At 32.5% G+C, this 21,306-nt stretch overlaps 3 protein-coding genes across 3 annotated transcripts; 2 read left to right on the top strand and 1 right to left on the bottom strand.

Annotated features, from left to right (window-relative positions):
• Positions 1-4,732: 4,732 nt before the first annotated feature.
• LOC134277362 (protein FAM185A-like) lies at positions 4,733-11,913 on the bottom strand. Its single transcript, XM_062759697.1, has 7 exons — positions 11,346-11,913; positions 10,601-10,728; positions 10,193-10,285; positions 9,503-9,683; positions 8,771-8,866; positions 5,241-5,372; positions 4,733-5,018 (listed from the first exon to the last, which is right to left on the bottom strand). The coding sequence occupies exons 1-7, from the start codon at positions 11,803-11,805 to the stop codon at positions 4,909-4,911; spliced, it is 1,200 nt and encodes a 399-aa protein (XP_062615681.1). The 5' UTR covers positions 11,806-11,913; the 3' UTR covers positions 4,733-4,908.
• Positions 11,914-12,076: 163 nt separating this feature from the next.
• On the top strand, positions 12,077-13,236 carry LOC134277360 (caveolin-1-like). The gene is made up of 2 exons (XM_062759696.1): positions 12,077-12,157; positions 12,837-13,236. The coding sequence occupies exons 1-2, from the start codon at positions 12,110-12,112 to the stop codon at positions 13,182-13,184; spliced, it is 396 nt and encodes a 131-aa protein (XP_062615680.1). The 5' UTR covers positions 12,077-12,109; the 3' UTR covers positions 13,185-13,236.
• Positions 13,237-15,813: 2,577 nt separating this feature from the next.
• LOC134277359 (sentrin-specific protease 8-like) lies at positions 15,814-21,306 on the top strand. Its single transcript, XM_062759695.1, has 6 exons — positions 15,814-15,977; positions 17,743-17,831; positions 19,122-19,230; positions 19,949-20,064; positions 20,630-20,683; positions 20,997-21,306. The coding sequence occupies exons 1-6, from the start codon at positions 15,856-15,858 to the stop codon at positions 21,167-21,169; spliced, it is 663 nt and encodes a 220-aa protein (XP_062615679.1). The 5' UTR covers positions 15,814-15,855; the 3' UTR covers positions 21,170-21,306.

The raw sequence follows: 21,306 nt of genomic DNA, 5'->3' as shown, positions 1-21,306 counted from the left end.
ATATATATAGCTTTGACAGATTTTCCCACGCAGGGCAAAGGAATCTAGTGAGTCATGTTCATTTCAAAAACAAATTTAAATCTACCTACTATAGTAATTAACTTTTTTCTATCTTAAACATGATATCTTTCAAGCACTGACTGGTACATAATTATGCTTTAACTTTAAAAATAAAAGTGGATTATATTCAAGGTCAAGGTTGTAATGAGTATGTTCTAAAATTAACATAAAATTAAATATGTTGAGTTCATTACATGTAAATAATAGCGGAGATATAAATGTATATTATCAAGCATATTTGAAGTATATTTTAAAAAAATAATGCGTTTATTAAAAGCTTTCTCGACACAATACAGGTGTGATGATTTTCCCCCAATGCATGAAAAACTACTCCACCCTATATCCAACAAATAATTAATATAAACTTAAACAGGTGTTCAAATCACTCTATGACTAATCAATCGATAGAAATTATTCCCAATTCACTCATTCGTACAAAACCACATAAACCATGAAATCGTTATCTGCTTTCGTTTTGTGGTTAATGAATATAAATCAAAAAGACACTTGATTAGCACCTCCTCATTGTCACAGGTTTGTGTAATTGGTAAAATATAAACACCATTGGCATGGTAGTTGTGTCAGAGTGGTATCCAATGACTTTCAATTACTAAATAATTAATTAACGGAGCATTGATATCATTTAGAAAAAGGTTCTGAAATTTGAATTGTTGTGTCTCCTGCAAAGCAGACACCAAGGGCTGACTCTATTAGGCGTTTGTCTGTCCGTCATTCGATCCACTGCCACACCTTATAACTTGAGAAGTTTTAGAGGTAGGGACTAGATATTTGGCTCACTTGAAGGAATGTCTTTTGGTAAAATACTTTTTACAATAATTGCTCGTATAATATTCGATGCAAAGACAAAATACCATTAGTTTAATGTATGTATTTACAAGTGCTATTGCTGGCGACGTACGGGTACCTTAAATTGCTCTACCTATAGATTTCTGAATGGCTTTGAGAGGAATAATGCGTAAATGTACATGATGATTACTTAATCCTAACATTCAGGGTTAGCATTTACTGAATGTTCTGAACGTTGGCATTCAGTAAACAGTCAGCTGACAGAAACAGAGACACCTTTAGAGGGAATATACGAAGGATTGCAAACAAATAGTTAACACAACGGTTAGCTACAAGAAACATATGGAAATAATGAAATGTATTTAAGATGAATAGTCCATAAAACAATACCAAATATGAGCAGAACAAACAAGGACCCCCATAACATGAAAAGTGGGATCAGGCCTGGAGGCCATAAAACTTAGACGAGCTCACTTTTGATCGAAGTCTCACTTCTCCGCTATATATTCCTTTGGTAAAAGTGAGACTGAGATCAAAAGTGAGCTCGTCTAAGTTTTATGGCCCCTGGGCCAGGTGCCATTGAGGAGTGAGCATCCGACCGGTCACACCCGCTCTGTGCTCCTTGTCATGATCGGGTTATAATGGAAAATCCGTCGTCAATATAGTGTATAAATAATGAACCAACAGTTGATATTAAAAATTTCAGTGAGCATTTGACTCAATGATAAATTGTATTTGCTGACAAGGTCATTGTATCGACTCTTAACGAGACTGCAAATATCCTTGTTTCATCAACTTCTTTGACAATAATTTTGCTCATTTTAAAAATTGAACATACGTAGAGCATGCTCTTGCGTATCGAATTTACTGAAAGATATATTCTCCATATGCAGGCGATAAAGGTATATTGCTGCATAAAAAAAAGGAATTTGAAAATAGAAATACATAATTTAGCATCTATAAATAAAACTTCTCTTGGATGCATTCCAGAATAAAAAAAATTTCTTCTTTTTATTTGATGTTATTTTGTAATAAGCATAAATAAATATACATGTAGTTACTGAATTAAGATGTCTCAATAGTTCCGTATTCTTTATCAACTTCCCTGTTAGAGAATAAGACTTAGGCTAACTAAATCGCTCTCATCAGCAATTAGTCATTAGCCCACTTCTGAAATATTCAAATATCTCGCCCCCAAAATGTCAACTTCCGTCAATAGCTGATTTATGATTCATTGATAAATCTGTGAATTATCATAAATCATACTAATTATATTTAGTAAGCAATTTTATGTTCTCAGTAAAAGATGATGAATTCTATCCCTTTAAAGCGAACGAAAATTTCTATTGAAATGATATTGTCTTATAATCATACCTATAAAGAAGTATATTATCTCGATAAACTGCAAATCATCAACTGAACGATATCCATGAATTACTCTTAGAAATCATTAATAATCTTGGGTCTTTCTGCTTACTAAAATTCGATACTTCGATAAATTTTATGATTAATGCATTGACATGCATCATGTAAATGAATGATATTTTTTAATGAAAAATGAATATGCGCTACACCAGCATAAAACGTCCGTAAAAAATATAATATAAAGAAATGTTTATACTGAAGTTCATATTAGTTTAAAGTGAGTGTCAAAACAAAGTAAAAATAAATTTAAAATGTTTTCAATAAAAATATTTACAGTAAATTGAAAACTGTGTTGCATTTCATGTTAATTATTAAATCATTTATAATTAAAAAAAATATTGAGAATTTTCTATTATTTTTCTCGGTTTTTCGGTTTGATAGTTTTAAAAGCGGTTAACCAAAAGGGGTTAAAATTAAACGTAAGGTAATATTCAGATAATTCAGCTTCCTTATAGTTTTATTACTCTTTCCTGTTTGATTGTTGATCTTATTGTTCAATATATGTCCTCCCTAATCAAATGGCAATGTTACAATTTATTTCGTAATATTTGCAAATGTCAAATTGTTAATTTTACAGTGATTTATTTTTCACTGATGCCAAGATGAATATTAATTTGTTAGCCAGGTTTCCATCATATTTTAGCACCAAACTCTGGTCCCGTATTCTTTATAAAGAAAAAACTTCATCCTTTAAATTCTTAATTATACGTAGCATTTTATCATTCTTAAATTGACTGCAATTAAAAAGTTAGTAGATTGCTCACAACTTCCGATGATTTATTTGTAACACGAAATATTTTAACTCAATCTGCTCAACAATTCACTAATTCTACTTCATTCATGACAATTCAAAGTGGTTGTAAGCGGTCGATCAGGGATACTTTTTATCCATGGCACCTAATTCCATTTCGGGAGTTTTTAGAGGTCTACGTTTACTCTGCTCCAAAGGATCGTTTCAATGAACTCGTAAGCTTAATTATTGTTCGCTATCTACATATTTCATTTCAATTGCTTTTCATTATGTACAAAGTGTGCGGCTATTGGATGTAACATATCTTTGATCAGAAGACTTGAGGAAACCGTTATGTTTGAAGCAATGACTTTAACTGGCTGGTTAATAAATACAATTTATGCTTTGTTATTTTGGAACAGAAATATGTAATGAAATTGGTAGCTAAGCCAATAAGATGACAACGTATTTTTTAGACTACATACAGATATTAATCAGACCACCAAAGTTGAAATATATATATGTACTACAAAATGTGTGTTAATTGGGTCATATGCAAAAAATGCTTGCATATATTCACTGCTGATAAATCATTTTACAATGTAATATTAAGGTAAGTCACTCGTCAGCTTTTTAGAAAAGTTCACGCAGAAGTTTTTACTTCAAAACTACTTATTAAAATTCAATTTTTATAACATATTTAAATTCAACAATGTAAATTTTTTAACATTCAATGAAAAAACTGCTCAAAAATCTACAAAGAGGCAAGATTTATGAGGGACTATTTCTTTTGGTGGAAAGATATTTAGCAGAAAATTCTGCAAATCTGCACATTTACAAAATTTAATGTAATGGAAATTTAGCCTCACATACTTTTACTCGGAGAATATTTTCCGTTTTGATATTGCTAAAAATATTTAATATAGGTCTTAATTTATATTTTTAGACAAAGTTTTACACCTTCCCTCAACAAACTTTTCCAAAAGAATGAAAATATATTAAAGAAGTCAAGATCAAATTTACACCATTTTTTGCCTGAAAATCACATATTTTGACAAATATTTCAAAATTAACATCACTGACCCCACCTTTTTCTTTCATTATTTTAAACTACTCGATACTTGTGACTGATCAGCGCTTAAGTCGTAAAAAGTTTGATATAAGAAAATTTTTTATTGCCTAATAAGTTTTTTAATGCCCCAAATATGTTATTTTTAGTGCAAAAAGGTCACACAATAATTTACGCTTATTAATTTGCAAGATTTGTTTAATGATAAATATTTTTCAAACTATTTTACGTAAAATAAGATAATATTTATTGCCATGCTTACATCTGATCAAATATAATAAGGGTTAAAGTAATTAACCAAAGAGATGAAATTTAAGTGCAAAAAGGTCAACTTAAATGTACCGTAGATCAATAGGATGCATACCGACCCCTAATTTCTTTGCGATTCTGAGTTACACTTTATGAGTACTTATCCAAAATGTACTTCTCAAAAAATCCTTGATTTAACAAATTTCAGGAGTGACTTACCTTAAACATCAGCAATATTAAGCAGGTCGGTGGTGACATGAATATCGTTCTTTCCTGCTAATGACCTTGATCAAACAATTAAACATCCTAAAGTTTATCAACAGCCCCTGATGCAAAAAAGTGTTTTTTAACATAATTGTTAATTTGTCAATATTGACATTTGGAAGAATTTTTTCGGAACCTTTCTCTTGGAAATTAAGTTCCCATTTAAAGGAGTTTGAAGTAGATGTACATATGACTTTTTAAGGGTATATCAAATGAAAACCTGACTTTGTTTATGAAACAGAATTTTAATATCAAACATATCATAAAACAGATTTATAAATGATATTTTCTTTACACATGTTATTCATTCTCCACTTTTCAGGTTGAGTGATTTTAACCAATCAAATGATTCCACATTAATGCTTCCAGATGCGGTTGTAGCAGAGATATTACCACCCCCTTCACCAAGGGAACCTACAAAATAAAAGTTTGTTTTTTTTTTTAAATTCACTGAAAATTTTCAAATATATTTAAAACGTTGAGTTCTACTCTTGTTTGTTATTATGTACTTCAAAAAAATGGCAAAGGAAAAAAGTACAAAGAAAATTTTGAGCTTTCTCGTTTCTTTTCGTTTTAAAACGAAAGGTTGCAAATTGAAATAACTTCAAACTAGAGTTGAAAAGTTTCTTTCCTTACCTTTAAATGATCTAGGGTCATCTTCAGAAAATTTTAGTTCATTAAATGAGAGAGAAGTATCGTAGGTGACCTTTGACCCATTAAGATCAAAAGAAGCGTTGACTTCTCCTTGAACTTTCAGTGCTATGTTTCCTGCAATAAAAGAATTAACCTTGCCAGCACCAACTTCTATAGTTCCCCTTTTTCCTACATTTCCATTGTCTATTTGCATGACCTGTGTATTTAAATTGACAATTATTATATGTGGGTGAATTTTATAGGGTAATGTTAACTGAAAAAGAAATTTAATATCATGTTGATTTCAATGGTTGTAAAATGTGATGATTTTTATGCGCTGATAAAAGATACTCCAAAACAAATTTCTTTGATAAAAGTGTACTTTAAAACGTGAACTGAATGTTCTGGGTCTATAAGTTTTAGGAGTAAGAATGTTAGTAAACTATTAAAAATGATACTTTATATTTAGAGATTATAGCCCGACTATTTCATATATAATGATTTTATATGATGATTTTTATATGCATCTCATTTTTAATAAAAGTTCCTAATTGGGGTTTTAATTTGAACTTTGAAAAAATGTGTATATCGATGACGTTTTATCTTTTTACAATATTTAATTTCATCCAAATGTCATCACCTAGTATTTCAGGGAACTCAGAATGAAAAAAAATACCATAAATGCTATGTCATCTGTTTCATATTTGGATGCCTTATTATCTGTAGACATTTAAAGTATGTAAAAAAAGCTTCTGCATTGTTTGTTTTCTTTATTTATTTACTCTCAGACCATATACAATGGTGTATGAGGTACAGGAACATATTTACATATATACAAAATACAAATTCAGGCATGGAAGAGTAGTGTCAATTAAAAAATGTTACTGAAAGCAGGCCAATGTCTTTTTAGCAAAACAAAGACAGCTTTAACAGTGAGTCCACTTTTGTGATGGACATAATTTTCTTAAACTTATAAGTATATATACATGTGAACAATACATGTACTTCTTATCAGTGAGTTTTACACGTAATGACGAAAACTGCCCCTAACTGTTCCTAAAGCAAAAACATCACAATTTGATGTTTTTGTTTTCAAATTTATTGATACACAAGAGCATGTTTTGGGTATTTTTGAACAACTTTGATGTTGATAGAGGCTTTGGTAGATTCGGTAAGATTACATTTTTGAAAATTTTAAGAATCTCATTTCAAGTACTATGAATTTTGCAAATTATGGTATATATAATATGACCTCTTGCTTTGCAAATTCATCCTAGCATTGTTTTTTTTCTCACTGACTGTTTTTAGTGTTTTATACCAATTATTAAGTCAACTTTTTCATAGATTTTGACGTCGGATTACTCTGGGTTTACCTGATCCATGCAGAATTAAGGACAGAAGGCTCACAGCGAATGAAGTCTTTCGAAAGGGCAAGGTTACTCTTCCTCGGCACACGATTAAGTTTTCTAGAGGGCCTTACTTTATGCTTTGATTTCAAATACGTATTGTTGTAAGGGTTTACGATCGTAAGATCGATTACTGTTCGTTTCCTTCACATTTTTCATTATTGATGGAGAATAATTATGATAGCCTAAGAACTTGGTGAACCATAAAGAGTAAGAAACAGGTAGAAACTTTTTCTATAGGTTTATAAATATGTGAAGCTGTGTTTTTCGCAGGCACTTGACGTTAATTATTTTTCTTTTAATAAAAAAAAATATATCCCTAATATTACGCAAGGGGTATATTTCTCTATTAAAAGAAAAATAAGTAACGTCAAGTGCCTGTGGTGTTTTTTGTATAAAACTTTGTTCCCTTTCACGTATTTGACTATATCATAAAAGAAACTAATATGCGAAAAGGGGAAGTCTTCTCAACAGTTTTATTTTTATTGGAAAAGATATTCATTTTAAAGAAGAAAAGGCAAATATAGATATCCATCTTTTTATCATTCAAAGCTATTCTTTGTGGAAATGAATTACCATGCAAATTTTCGCTTTATTTGTGCATTTGTGCATATATACTCATAAATTCAAAAAGCAGATGGCTTTAAAAAAAGTCTATTAATATATGTGAATTGAAAACCTAACTGTTGCACATTGTATAAAGAATTTAATTGCAAACTGTTTAGTCTTAAAGAATTTGATTTTGACTAGCATTTCATATCTAATGAATACAGAGTCAATGTTCCAAACAAAAAAACTAAAACGGAAAATAAAAAAAAGAGAAAGGGGACTAAAGGTTCATCCCTAATAGGGAGTTTTTGGGATATACCATAATAATCAGTGGATTACGTCTTTTAAGGTGGAGAAATTTCCCAGACCCTGGGACAATCATCAAATATAAAACACATTAAACATTTTTTTCTATTATGCTATTTTTTTGTATGTCTTCTTATTTTGGAAATACATTGTATCATGTTATTTTCATTCTTTTGGTCTTTGTTTTGAACTTTGTGTAGCTAGAAATTTTCTTATGCTCTTAGCTCTTACAGATAATTTGAATTAAAAAAAAGATATCAGACTGACCTAATTCTTTGCAGAATGAATTGTCATTCTTTAAGCTGACCCATTTAAAAAAAAAAAACATGAATAAAGGACAAAAATATCCAATACTAGATCGTATGATAATGAAGCCAGAAAAATTATAATACAGGTGTTAAAAGAGGTCCTCCCTGGCACAGACCGTCATCAGTCAAAATCTATTCAACAAAAACTGCTGACAAAATACATGACAAAGTTAATCCTGAACATGTTACCTATCACTAAGAATGATGGATTTTCTGTATGAAGAAACATCTTTCATTTTTTCATCTTTCTAGGTAAAATTACACTAAGTTTCCCACACTTAAAATAAATACAGATTTAGAAACTTACCTTATTACTCACTTGTACTGAAGTACAAGTTGGGGAACAAATATGCATGTGTTAAAGAAGCATACAAAATCTGAGGTTAATGACCAGCATATTTAATGATATTGCAGACAAATCAACAAAGATGAAAGATTTATCTACCTTTAACCCTGTGTTATTTTGATAAAAGTTAATACATGTAATAGGTAATTTTCATTTCAAGATAAGGAATAAAAATTTCATTAATCTGCTTCTGATCTCCTCAGGATTATTTTTAAAAATTATCTGTTTGTTTGCATTTATTTTGATTTTTTTAATAATATATACAAATGAATCTGCTTTTTAAGTTTATATCCATATATTTCCTGATCATGACAAGGAGCACACAGCAGGGCATTAGCAGTTTAACAAGTTCTTCAACTTTGAACGATTCAAATTACTTAATTGAGTAACTAATTAATATATGTACCGGTACATTTAGCACTAACTGCGATACATACATCAGTAGTATAATTTATCTGCTTACATAGTTAAATGAACACAATAACATATAAATGGTTTTTGGAGAAAAATATTCCTAGGTAAAAGAAGGTTGCAAACTTGCATATATTTCTCATATAAGGAAAAAAAGTTGATGCACATCATTAACCAAAAGAAATATGACCTTCAGTTCAGACAAACCTTTATTTGTTGTCATGGCTATGTTTTCTGGCTTTGTTATGTACAGATCTGAGTTTCCTTCATTGACAGTGCCATTAAAGTCTCCCTCTAAGCCATCTTTAAAATAAAAAAAAATCTTATTATTAATAACTCACACAGTCCACAGTTTTGAAAATTATCTGTTTAACACAAAAATCAAATCTTCCATAATGCTGAGTGTACTCCATGAAATCATCCAAGAAAAGCCTAACTAAGTGTTTTAACAATGACTTTGTTTTCAACCTAAGTGACTATATAATCACAGCATGCAGTTATTGTGTTTCTGGCTCCACACAATTGCCTGAGACCATGAACAAACTTGTATCCAAACCATCTCAAGAGGATTGCATAGTTATATCTTTAATAATATTAAGAATATTTTAAAAATATCCACTTTTTTTTCTATTTACATGATTTTCCCATCTTTCAAAAAGGAGTGGCTCTACATTTGAACAAATTTAAATCCCCTTCTACAAGCAATATTTTGTGCTAAGTTTGGTTGAAATAGTCAAATGGTTCTCAAGAACAAGTCAATCAGTGAAAAGTTAATACATGTACACAGACTGACAGCTAGACAGATTTACAATTCAATCAGAAAAGCTCACTTGAGCCTTTAGTCTTTTTAATATTGATTGAGTCTTGTACATATACCTTCAATGAATTATCAGATTGTTAAAGCTATAAAAATTACAGGTACTGATTTTGAATATTTACCAATTTTAAGATCTCCAGAATTGACCTTGACCTCAGTTTTCCCATGACAGTTACTAAGGCTGATATTTCCAGTGTTGCTATGGAAACTATTGTTTTCCCCGTACACTGAGGTTGCAGAGATGCCTCCATTTTCTGTTTGACACTGAATTGTTAATCCCAGTAATCTCTCTGTGGTAATATTCTGAAGTAAAAAAAGTACAACAGTATTGAGGTTCATCTATACTCTGACGAGAGAGATAACTCTTTAAAATGACATGAATGTCAACAATTCCTTTACAAATTTGTCAAGTTGAAGTATCCTTTTTGTCCAGTTTTACCCTACAGGCAATGCTATAGTTGTTTGTATTTAACTTAACAAATACATTTCTCTTGGGAAAACATAAGAACTAATGAAACATTTTATATGAGAAAGATAGGGTTTATGATCCTTAAGCTTTTGGTACTACCAAAACACTGTTGTATTACCAATTTCTGCAAAAACAATGGCTCCCATGAACTTAAAAATTTAAACTTATTTACGCATTTGAACATTCATCTAAATGGGACTTTATATAGAAATAATTATGAGATCACTGTGTTACATTCAGGTACCATTTTTCAAATCATTTATCATGTGATTATCTATAAACATGATAAATAACCTGAAAGTGATGTAAAACAAAGTGTTGTGCCGTTTGTTTGATGACCTACCCCTTGTCCTTTTAGGATGATCTTGGAATTCCCCTGTAGGAGTTTCTCACTTGTAACATCACAATCTGTACCCTGTACTTCTACAGTACCACACTAAAACATCAAGTGTTCATCTTCATAATCTAACAATAACAACTGAATCAATTTATAGTTCAAGGACATTATAGTAACACAATTTTTTCTCAATGAGAGAAGCAAGCCCTAATAATTTAATAAATTATATTAAATGAAATTGACCAGGGATCCCACAGCAACATGTTGACCCACAACCCTTTGCATTGCTAGGATGATGACCTGTTTGTCCATTGCACTTCATTACAAGTCTGATTTACTGTATTAAAAATGGTGACTGTTTCAACATCAGGAAGCTGAGTTACATTGTGTAACTCTTCTGTACAGTAAAGGTACCTTTACATTCTTTAGAGTACAGACTGACTGTGTTGATGCCGCCCTCTCAGACTTCGCTTTGACTGTGATCCTCTCACTCTCCATCTTTTCAATAGTAGTTCTGCATCCTCTAGCTGTTACATCAAGATCTGTGTGAATATCGAAATGTAAAGGAACACTGTTGGATGACAGATTATTAAACAGAAAAATACTTTTTGTATACAGGTATAGGTATTCAGACTTAATATTTCTGGTTATTTCTTAACCCCGTTCCCCGCAGTCACGCATTTTAACGCATATACCATTTCCTATTTCTAACGCAAAATCACGCATATACTGTTTCCCCGCAATCACGCATTTTCACGCACTTTAAAAAGTTCATTTAATTTTTAATTTAATGCCAATTTCGTCCTATTTTATACTTGCAAAAATCTCCTAAAATAAGAAAAGTTATTTTTGTATTAAAATATTACGTCATAATATTATTTACGCTAAACTTTAGAGAAACGTGTACCACGCTAAACGGTGCTTGCAGGGAAATGGAAAATTTCTATTTCTATGACTTGAACATTAAGTGTATGTTGCTTAACAGTTTAGTAAGTTGTAAAGAGTTAAGTTATTTTGAATTTCAAATTATTTAAAAAATTAAATAAGTTTGTTTAAAGTTTCAAACTTTTAAAATAAAAAAGTTTCTTTGACAGTTTGTGTAGAATTGTTTAAATAACATGTTAACACAAGTAAAATACAGACAACTACATGTACCAACCAAATTTCATGGGGAGTTGAACAACACATTTTACAGGGTATTCCACTTTTGAATTGAAATGGCCTTTGGCAGTAAATTCTTTCTTATCTTGAAAGTTCATACTAAACGTATAGCACTGCCTCAGGGCCACCAATACAGAAGAATCCACCTTTTCATCAGGTTGTAGGACATAAAATAATTTTACAAACATTTTGTTCATTTCTGGATATTTGTCTGGATTCAGGGATTCGATGTGAATATCAAATGGTACGTCGATATTTAGTTTACCAAACTTGTCAGTAGCCATAAATTTCCCTTCTAAAAATCCTGGATTGGTGTTTGATATTGAAAAAGTTTGTGTATTTTCGTTCGCTGAAGAGGTACTGCAACATGCTTGGAATTTCTTCCTCAAACACTGTTTAAAAGTCCTTGTCAGCAAAGATTTTGAAATCTGCGGAACTTTCAGGTATATCTGTGACATAGTTCCACTCTTTGTTTTTGCTTAAATGATGGGAATTGAGAGTTAACGGTACAAATTTAATCCTTGAATATGTTTTGTAATTTGTGGTCCCCGCTCAGAAAATCTGGAATGTCGAGCCCGACTTATAATCCACTAGACCTATCGATTTCACTTTCATAAATTTAAAGTTTTTGCTCTGTTTAATTTCTTTTGTGTAACAATACGCATGCATTGTCAGTCAGACATTTTTAGGAAACAAAAGAAATAATGTCATAAAGTTTAACACCTACATAGTTTCTCAGTGAAAGCAGAATTTTTTTTTTTCATGGATTTAGCTGAAAGAGATCCACATGAATTAAATTCACATGTGAAGGTATTGAATGAATGATGTGAATTGTTTAAGCTTAATGTTTATAACTTTTATATACGTAAAATGGACTTCAAACTGTCTTCCTTTATGCTTATGATTCTTCAAGGTACACGTTTGGGCGGGGGAGGGGGGGAGAGTTTGTGGCTAATTTTACCAACTATTTCAGTTTTAATTCTTTTAATCCACATTAAAATACCACCCATCCCATCCCCATTATCTGAATGCTACTATGCAAAGGTAATAAAAATTAAGATTAAGTGCTAGATATAATAACAATTAATGTAAGAATTATTGTACATATAGTACATGTTTTCAGAGTACATCGATCATTCAGAGCACAAAGCCAAGAAAAAGGAGCTAATAACAGAATTGTTTCCAATTTAAAATATGGATTACATATTCACACATATCGTCTTAATAATACATAGCCTAATAGATAATTTTTTCATTGGTTGATTCGAATTTCTCCTAGTCCCTTCGCTAACTATTCGTTATTATATTATCACGATGAAATTTTATTGTTCTAAAAGATTTTTCTAGTTTCTGAAATTAAGCTAGCGCTTATGTTTCATGTTTTTAAATTGTCATATACAAATTTTAATTGAAAAATTCAAATTTTTGTAGAGGACAATATGACTTCAACATTTTCAAAATAAAGGCGTCTTCCCTAAATGTATTTCAGGTAGAATTTGACGAAGTGATAGCAGAACCTAGTGGTGCACACAGTTATGACTGCTGCTGGGAGAACTGTACCTTCACGTGTTTTAACTGCAGCAAGAGCTGCCTGTACAAATTCCTCACCACCCTACTCTCTTGTCTCATCGCTCCCGTCTGGGGCTGCGCCTTCGCTTTCCTCACTTTCTTCATGGTGTGGTTCGTCACCCCAATGTTTCGTGGATGCAGTATTGTGATGGGGTGCTGTCAGATGTTCGTAGGGACCTCCACCATGTGTCTTTGTGCCCCAATTTTTGATGCCGTGGCTCTAATTCTATCAAGGATCCAAGTTGGGATGGAGACATTGAAAATGTAAAATTGACAATATTTATTCCATATCATAAGTATGTGGTTAAGAAAATGTCATTAAAAAGAATTGAAAAAAATGTCTTAAAAAGTTTATTTCTTTTTTTCTCTCTTAAAAAGTGATGCATATGATTCCAGGGAAATTGAGTAGGATTACCAGAATGTATTGAATCCTTTTTACAATCCTTCCCACAGGCACTTGTTTCGGAAATAATTTCGCCTGAATTTTTTCGGAGCGCATATTGTTTTTGCCCTGTCTGTCTGTTTGTCTGTTTATCTATTTGCCTGTTTGTCTGTCTGTTGTCAACTTTAACCTTCAAATTAATGTCAGAGCTCCTGGGTCTACATTTCGTTGAACCAACGGCATCGTGTTGACTCAGGATCGAAGCCCTGCATTCCAAGGATGCTGTTAACATGTACAAACTTTCTCATTCTTGCACAAAATATATATATATATATATATATATAGATATATAGTTATATACCCCACAAACATATTATATATATTTATTACACACTTAGTAATAAATACAGGTTTTTTGCATATGCGATATGGCTGACATCACAGTAGCCGTATCAACCCTGCAGGGCTGATATGGATTTGCGGGGCTGATATCCGTATCAGCCCTGCAAATCAATATCAGCCCTGCAGGGCTGATACGGCTATTGTGACGTCAATATCACACCCTTAGTAAATAAAACCACAATAACAGTACTTGTACTCATACACAATTTTTGGTGGGTTCATATTCTCTTAATTTTAACTTTTTGAAAATAAGGTTGATCTTAATTTACAAATACATGTAATACTATAGAATATTTTCAAATTACGGATCAAGTGCATTGAAATAGAAATAGAAACAAACCCAAATCTTATAAGACATTAGACTATGTACAAGTATGTAAGAAGTCCATGCATTATTATTTACTTATTTTCTTCTCAACTGTATTTTATTACTAAGTATGTAATAAATATAATAAAACATACCCTTTTCCACATCACATCCTGTATAGCCCTAACCAATATCAACCCTCGGGCCTTCGGCCCTCTGGCTGATATTGGTGTCATCGGGCTGATACAGGATGTGATATGGAAAAGGGTATGTATTATTCTCTATATAATAAAAGGTTAAAATATATGTACAGTGTAATTTTTTCGGGAAAATATTACATCTGTATTGCATATAACAAGGTTGCGAGCACATGCACCTGGCGTTACTTATTTTTCTTTAAAAAAAAAAAATTATGCAAATACCTAATAATAGACGTTAATTAATAGGTATGTGTATATTTTTTTATTTTAAAAAAGAAAAATAAGTAACGTCAGGTGCCTGTGTTTGCGAGGTAGTCAAAAGTAATCCGAAAGATCTTGTCACAAGTAAATTACCTGCTAAAAATAAATATGAATCGAAATCCCTTTTTAGTTTTTTCTTTTCTTCTCTCTCTCTCTCTCTCTCTCTCTCTCTCTCTCTCTCTGGGGGGGGGGGGGGGGGGGGTCAAAGTTATGGCCAAAGTTGACATTTTTTAAAGGTGTACAGTACATAGGTTAAATTTTTAGGTTACTTAAGGTAATGATGTCATTTTTTTTAAAAGATGTCAATTGCATGTCTTTTTCAATCAAAATATAAAAAACCTGCATGTCTCAATTTTCTCATCCAAAAGCTTAACCGATTTAAAAATAATGTAGGTTAGACTTAAATCATTGTCAAGATCAGGAGGTCAAAAACCCAAGTTCACTCAAACTCAATAAAAATATTGTCTTGTGGGGAGGAGTGGCTAATTAAAAGTGAAAAAAGGAAAGGAGAACATCAAAATTTTAATTGTCCAAATCCTATATTCTGTGAGGGTTGGGGGAATTAGGGGGTGTCGAGCTTCTTTCAGTACATGTACTTACTTTCTCTTCTTTGACTATACATGCACTTCAACGTGCCTAGCTGATGAAAGTGTGCACGTGTGTGTGTGGGGGGGGGGGTGCTAAACCTGCGCCTCAATGTTCAGTGCCTATATTTTGTCTATCTTTGCATAAAAAAGTGGTGGGGGAGGGGGCTATATCCCCCATTCTCACCTGCCACCCCAGGTTCCAACGCCTATACATTGGTGCCACGACTGTCATCGGATCCATTCATAGAAATTATTTGATGAAAACAGTAGTGTACGTATACACATACGAGAGTTGGGCAGAGATGAGCGGCAGCCACTGTTTTATCCTGCACCTACAACTGATCTAGATGATTTTCAACTTTTAATATGCACCTCTTGTCTGACGTCAAACCTGTGTGATGGGTCGGTGAAAAAAAAATTCAATTCCTCTTACAACTAAAATAGAAGTAGAAGTAGAAATTTTTTTTCGTCAGAAACCGGGTTAGTTTTTTTTTTCATTTCAACGATAGAACATCTAGAATTTAAGTACGTCTTCACAGTAAAGAGTTTCCCTATCTAGAAGTACATGTCTTCACAGTAAAGAGTTTCCAGTAAAGAGTTTCCATTGCTTCTTGTCAAAGATTTTCAACTTATCTATCAATAAATCTTTATTTTGCTTCGTGTTATTCAAAATAAAGTCAAGCTACATTCTGCACTTTTTCATAATTTCCCGCCAATTGTCACATTTCGGAACCCCTCCAATTTTTTCCTCTGACCCGGAAGTGATGCACCATAATCAGAACATGGAGTGCTAGTTGATCATGGAAAACGAGTCAAACGATGTTGTGTTGAATTTTCACGATAGTCTGCTATATAAAGCTGATGTCAGCTTACTAGACGACCAGAAATGGTTGAATGACAAACTTTTGGGATTTTGCTTCGAGTAAGTATAATCTACGCCGTTTGTCTCTTGGAAACTTTTCGAGTGACCTTACAGAACATTTGGGCTCTAATGTTGACCGAGCACTCATGCGTGACGAGATTTATGAATGACGGGTAACGTTGCCTTATTTACACTTGATTTTTTTGGCTTGGTTTACGATACTGCGCATAGAGAGGGCAAAACTTTTTGGGCAGTAAACACAGATTTATAATTGAATGGGTTAAAAACTAAACATCTGCTATGATGTAGACACTAAGACAGTAAATTTTTAAAATCCCTCATCATTTGACAGCTACTGTACATGTTCCATTGCCACTTTACAGCTATTACTGAAAACACATTATTATTTTACAACGAGGATTATTTTCCTGTTTTATAAGAAGGTGTTTCAAATGATTTAAATTTTAAGACTACTCTATCATGTCTATTGCATCATCTTGCTTGAAATCATGTTCATGATGTTCATGATAATTTCTTGTAACATGAAGCTAGTGTTGAGTAACTTTATACATGTAAATACAATGAATTATGATCTCCTTTTATCAACATGATCATTTTTTCTACAATCCTTATCAAAGCGAATAAAAATATATAGTAGGAAGTTTAAAACATTATTATTTACAACACAATGAGTTTGTTTTCAAGTCAAATAAAGCAAACTGTGAGATTCAAGTAATCCATAACACACCTCTCCTTGGCATGTGTTTTGTTTTTTCTTCAATTAATAGATATCAGCTAAAAACTGATGTCCACTTCCTTATATACATGCTAATGCTTTACATTGGGACTTATAGAAACTGGTCCTTTCAGTTTGGATGAAAAAGTTTAAACTGAAGTCCTGTGTTACAGTAGGTGTTACAGTAGGTGTGGGCTCAAAAAAGATCCCTCATTTTCTGATGGCCATGAGTGCCGAGTATAAGACAAAATTTGAAGTTCTCCACCGGCATATGGTGGCATTTCCATATGAGTGAAAAATTCTCGAGAGGGACATTAAACAAGAAACAAAAATAATCAGAATGTTCAGTGTAAATACATGTAGAGTCAATTACATCCAGCATCCATGATAATCCCAGAGTTCTTGAAATCTTTTTTTCGCTGTCAGTCATTTGGACTGACTGCCATGGGAAGTTTGTCAGTCCAGACAGATTTCTATCGGTCCCAAAAAAAAATTCAATAAAAAGATGAAAACTGTATTTGAATTTTATTATGAATTATCAATACATTTTGCACCCTGCGTCAATACACACTGCACACTTCATGCCGATTTGATCACTGAATAACAATTTTTGTTGAATTCTTCTAAAGTTTTTAATGTAGTTCAATTTTCTCGCCTGGCTTACCCTAGCGCCGTCAAAAAACTTGTTTTAACAGTTAATCAATCATAGTTTGGTACTTGCGTTCATCAAAGAAGCCATTACGAGATACTGAAAAGCATTTACCGGTAACAGATTATGATTTGTCGGTAATAGGGAATTCATACAAATAGTCGGATTTTCACAAGTTGCTCTTTCAACGTCTACCGGTCATTTGGACTGACACAGAACGTAAAGTTATCGGTCCTTGGTTGTTTTTATCGGTCTTGCCGACAGGACCGAAAGATTTCAAGAACTCTGTAATCCCCAATTCCTCATTTTATTCCATACACAGAATCCTAAATTAGAATGTAGCATCATGTGACAAATTAAAAGGTAAGCTTCAATGATTTCTCATATTTATTGTGTATGACAGGTATATGTAGCCTATATTTGTTTATTGTCATTTCTAGGTATTTTGAAAGAGAGAAGTTTAACCATTCTGCTGACAAACTTAGTTTGATTAATCCTGATGTTGCACAGTGTATCAAACTTCTTCCTAGTAAGTAGAATTTTTACCTCAATTTGCATGTGAAATAGTTAATAGTAACTATAAATTATTACAAATACATGTATCAGTACAATGTACATAATGTAAATGTCAAGACATGAACATTAAAGAGGCAGTAAAACTTAAACGAGCTCACTTTTGATCCGAGACATTCTTACTCATGTTAATAATATTGCCAAAGGAATGAATAGTGGAAATTAGTGAGACTGAAATCAAAAGTGAGCTCTACTGATTTTTTTATTTTTATGGTCCTGATGCTTGAAGCTGATGTTAATTGCTAGGTGAATTAATTATATGGTCAGTTGCCCTATAGTGACCATCAGTCAGTATATTGGTATCATCTGTTCGTCTGATTTCATTTGTTCAGAGCATATTTTCTCTCTCCTTGGTCCTATGGAAGCTCATGCTTCAACAATGGAGTGTTTATGGGTTGAGATTGTGCTGTAATCTTGGATAGATTTTCTAGATGAATGGTTTAAAATAAGAAAAAAAGTCATGTTTGTGCAAAATATATGGTAGAAATATAGTTTCTCTTTGATTGGGCCAGATCAGCTCACTCTTTGTCCATAGAGTGCCAATGAGTAGAGGGTATGTTGTGACCGTGAACCATTTTTTCTAGATGAATGGTCAAAGTCAGAAGTCCTCTTTGTTTATATTAATTATTTTCTCTCTTCTTGGTTCTTTGGGAGCTCATACTGTACATGCAAGAATATATAGAATATATTTTTGAGTCAGTTATGTTGGCCTGCTCAATTACCACTATGACTCGTTAGTGACACTGCAGTGCTAGCAGTTTGTCTACATCAGATGCACAGATAACTTGTTAACTGTAATTGCTCTAGAAAGTGTGTCCTTCATTAAGTGACAAAAAGAAATAGGTCAGGCAGTACAGACTTAATGCAGTGGGTAAGAGGAAGGCAGTGGTGTCTATAAATCAAGCCTTATCAGTGCTTACTGTTGACATGGTTGATTCAGAACTTACCCTGAATGCACACCGGTCTAAAAGAAATATTTGAATGATTGTAAGTGTTTTACAGTAAAGAGTGACTATGAGATATTTGACTATCGTCAATTGAAGACTTATTTTTTTAATGGGTGGCTTTGGTGGGGGTGGGGCATGAGGATCACAGACACTAACATTTTATGTCCAGAAAACAATGTTCCATAATTAAATGAAAGTAATTTTTTTTTATTTTATAAGCTTTCAAAATAATTATTATAATGTCTACCCTGTATTTGTGTTTTGATATCATGAATATTAAACATGAGTTCTATTTATAGATGACCAGTTAGGAGAGTTCCTGGAGCCCCTGAATCTCCCATCAAAGCAGTATGTCTTCCTTCCCGTCAATGACAATTCACAGAGCGAACAGACGGGGGGATCTCACTGGTGTGTGTGACGGAATTATCATTGTAAACTTTACACCCCAATAATCTACGTCTGTCATATAAGGAAGTTTTTATGCTGTTGGGGAATTTGTTCATTTTTTAAAGTAAACAAAGCAGGAAAAATCTCCAGAGGCCTAGGCATCCTCTTGACCTCTTCCATAATTGATATTTTTATGCTCCCCTTCAAAGAAGGGAGGGCATATTGCTTTGCTGCTGTCTGCCAATTGGTCGGTCTGTCAGTCCACTATCAGTTTCTGTTGATTTTTTTCACAGAGATTGAACATATTGTAATGGAATTTGGTATACAGTTTTTTCATAAGAATATCTAGTCAAGTTCTCTTTTGGGTATGATCGAGCTAATTTGGACAGAGTTATGCCCCTTAGACTTAGATTTACAGTCTCCATTCATTTTCTTTGCAGAGGTTGCGCCTATTAAAATGAAATTTGGTGTACAGATTTATATATCTAGGTCAAGTTCTGTTTTGGGTACGATCAAGCCATAGTGGACAGAGTTATGCCCCTCAGACTAAGAAAAATTTCAATTATTTGGTGGAGGGGGCATAAGTGTTTCACAAAAATCTCTAAGTCTTGTTCCTTTTATTATTTTGGCAGTTCTGTACATGTTTATGTTATACATCAGTAGTTGCAGATTAAAGGTTTGGTGAGATTTATATTATTGGGAGGATTCCATCTTCAATGTTTTTTGATTTCCATTTTAGGAGTCTGCTGGTGTATATAAGAAGTCGACAGGAATTCCGACATTATGATTCCAGTAAGCACACAAACCAAGAGGAAGCCAAAAGACTGGCCTATAAACTTCAACCATATGTCCTCGGTAATGTCTATTTCTTCATTGACTTACAAACGTCAAAATATGCTTGACTTGACTGTTAAAAAAAAGGAATTTCAAAGCAAATATAGTGCTCATTTTCAGACATTTTTGAAAAATAAATAATTCATAGAGAACATTTGATTAATGCAAGGCAGGCAGAAATTAATTCTACATTTATCGTCACCTATAAACGCCAAAACCTAGTAAGGGAGTAGGAAAAAATCAAACAAAATCTTCAAACAAATGAATATTTACTCATTTTAAAAACATGAATTAGAATACTGTCAATATGTGTAATCATGAAGGCTTATTGTTTAATAATCATTTTCAGTAAACCTGTCACTTTCAATGATTGATTAGACTCACAGAGGATTCAAATATTTTCTCTTTCTATGTAATGTATATTTGTAAGAACAAACCCTGACAAAAACTTTAAGAAATGTTGATTTGTTTCTTTTTTTAGAATGCCAATTTCTCTGAAACCTTTGCGCAGGTGATGTAAAATGTAGAATTCACTTTGGACAGCCCAATGATCATAAATAAATAAAACTATTTATTCTTTCCTTAGCTCCCATGGGTCGCATGAAATTCCTGGAAATGGATGGACCCCAGCAAAATAACTGTAAGTGTACGCTATGCATTCCTAGCTAGTACAGTTGAACCTTCATATCTTGAACTTAACACTGATTTATATCTCAATCACTTTTTCTTTAAGACGAGTATTAATTTCACCCGATATCCCAAATCCTCAAATATCTTGTTGATTTTTCTTAGTCCTAATCTGACAGTTTGAGATAAAAAGGTTTGACTTTCTGTATTTCATGAATCCATCAAAATCAGAAATGGATCAATATTTAAATTTCATAAAAAAAAAAAAAAAACACTTTCTATATCTTAACAGTGAATAAAAAATCACATTTTTTGTTTCTGTGCAGCGTATGACTGTGGAGTGTTTGTCATAGCAACAGCTGAACATTTATGTAAAGAGCTATGTGAGGGGTATAGTATACCATTGAATGACATAGTCACTCCGAAGACAGTCACGGAAACCCGGCGAAAGATTAAAGACCTGATTTACGAAACAGCCAAGGAGTATTCAGGAAGCTGAATCCAACGTAGGCTTAAAATCTAATGAATGTTATAATTATTGAAAGTATAACCGATGCATTGTTTAAACCAATCGAGGCATTAAATTTCCGTCAGGTCAAAACATTGATTTTTTTCTGTGGTCACACACCATATGTG

The sequence above is a fragment of the Saccostrea cucullata genome, unplaced genomic scaffold, assembly GCF_032062105.1.
Source record: "Saccostrea cucullata isolate Sc308-1 unplaced genomic scaffold, CSIRO_AGI_Scuc_v1 ctg697, whole genome shotgun sequence".
In the NCBI taxonomy this organism is placed as follows: domain Eukaryota; kingdom Metazoa; phylum Mollusca; class Bivalvia; order Ostreida; family Ostreidae; genus Saccostrea; species Saccostrea cuccullata.
This window is presented reverse-complemented; position numbering and strand designations above follow the sequence as displayed.

What these genes read in the sequence shown, in the direction of transcription:
- LOC134277362 (XM_062759697.1), bottom strand. Translation starts at nt 11,805, where the DNA reads ATGTCACAGATATACCTGAAAGTTCCGCAGATTTCAAAATCTTTGCTG. An exon ending in TCAACTCCCCATGAAATTTG is followed by an intron (nt 10,729 to 11,345) that starts GTTGGTACATGT and finishes ATATTCACACAG; the next exon opens with ATCTTGATGTAACAGCTAGA. An exon ending in TCATCCTAAAAGGACAAGGG is followed by an intron (nt 9,684 to 10,192) that starts GTAGGTCATCAA and finishes TTTTTACTTCAG; the next exon opens with AATATTACCACAGAGAGATT.
- LOC134277360 (XM_062759696.1), top strand. Translation starts at nt 12,110, where the DNA reads ATGGATTTAGCTGAAAGAGATCCACATGAATTAAATTCACATGTGAAG. An exon ending in AATTAAATTCACATGTGAAG is followed by an intron (nt 12,158 to 12,836) that starts GTATTGAATGAA and finishes AATGTATTTCAG; the next exon opens with GTAGAATTTGACGAAGTGAT.
- LOC134277359 (XM_062759695.1), top strand. Translation starts at nt 15,856, where the DNA reads ATGGAAAACGAGTCAAACGATGTTGTGTTGAATTTTCACGATAGTCTG. An exon ending in CTTTTGGGATTTTGCTTCGA is followed by an intron (nt 15,978 to 17,742) that starts GTAAGTATAATC and finishes TGTCATTTCTAG; the next exon opens with GTATTTTGAAAGAGAGAAGT. An exon ending in GTGTATCAAACTTCTTCCTA is followed by an intron (nt 17,832 to 19,121) that starts GTAAGTAGAATT and finishes TTCTATTTATAG; the next exon opens with ATGACCAGTTAGGAGAGTTC.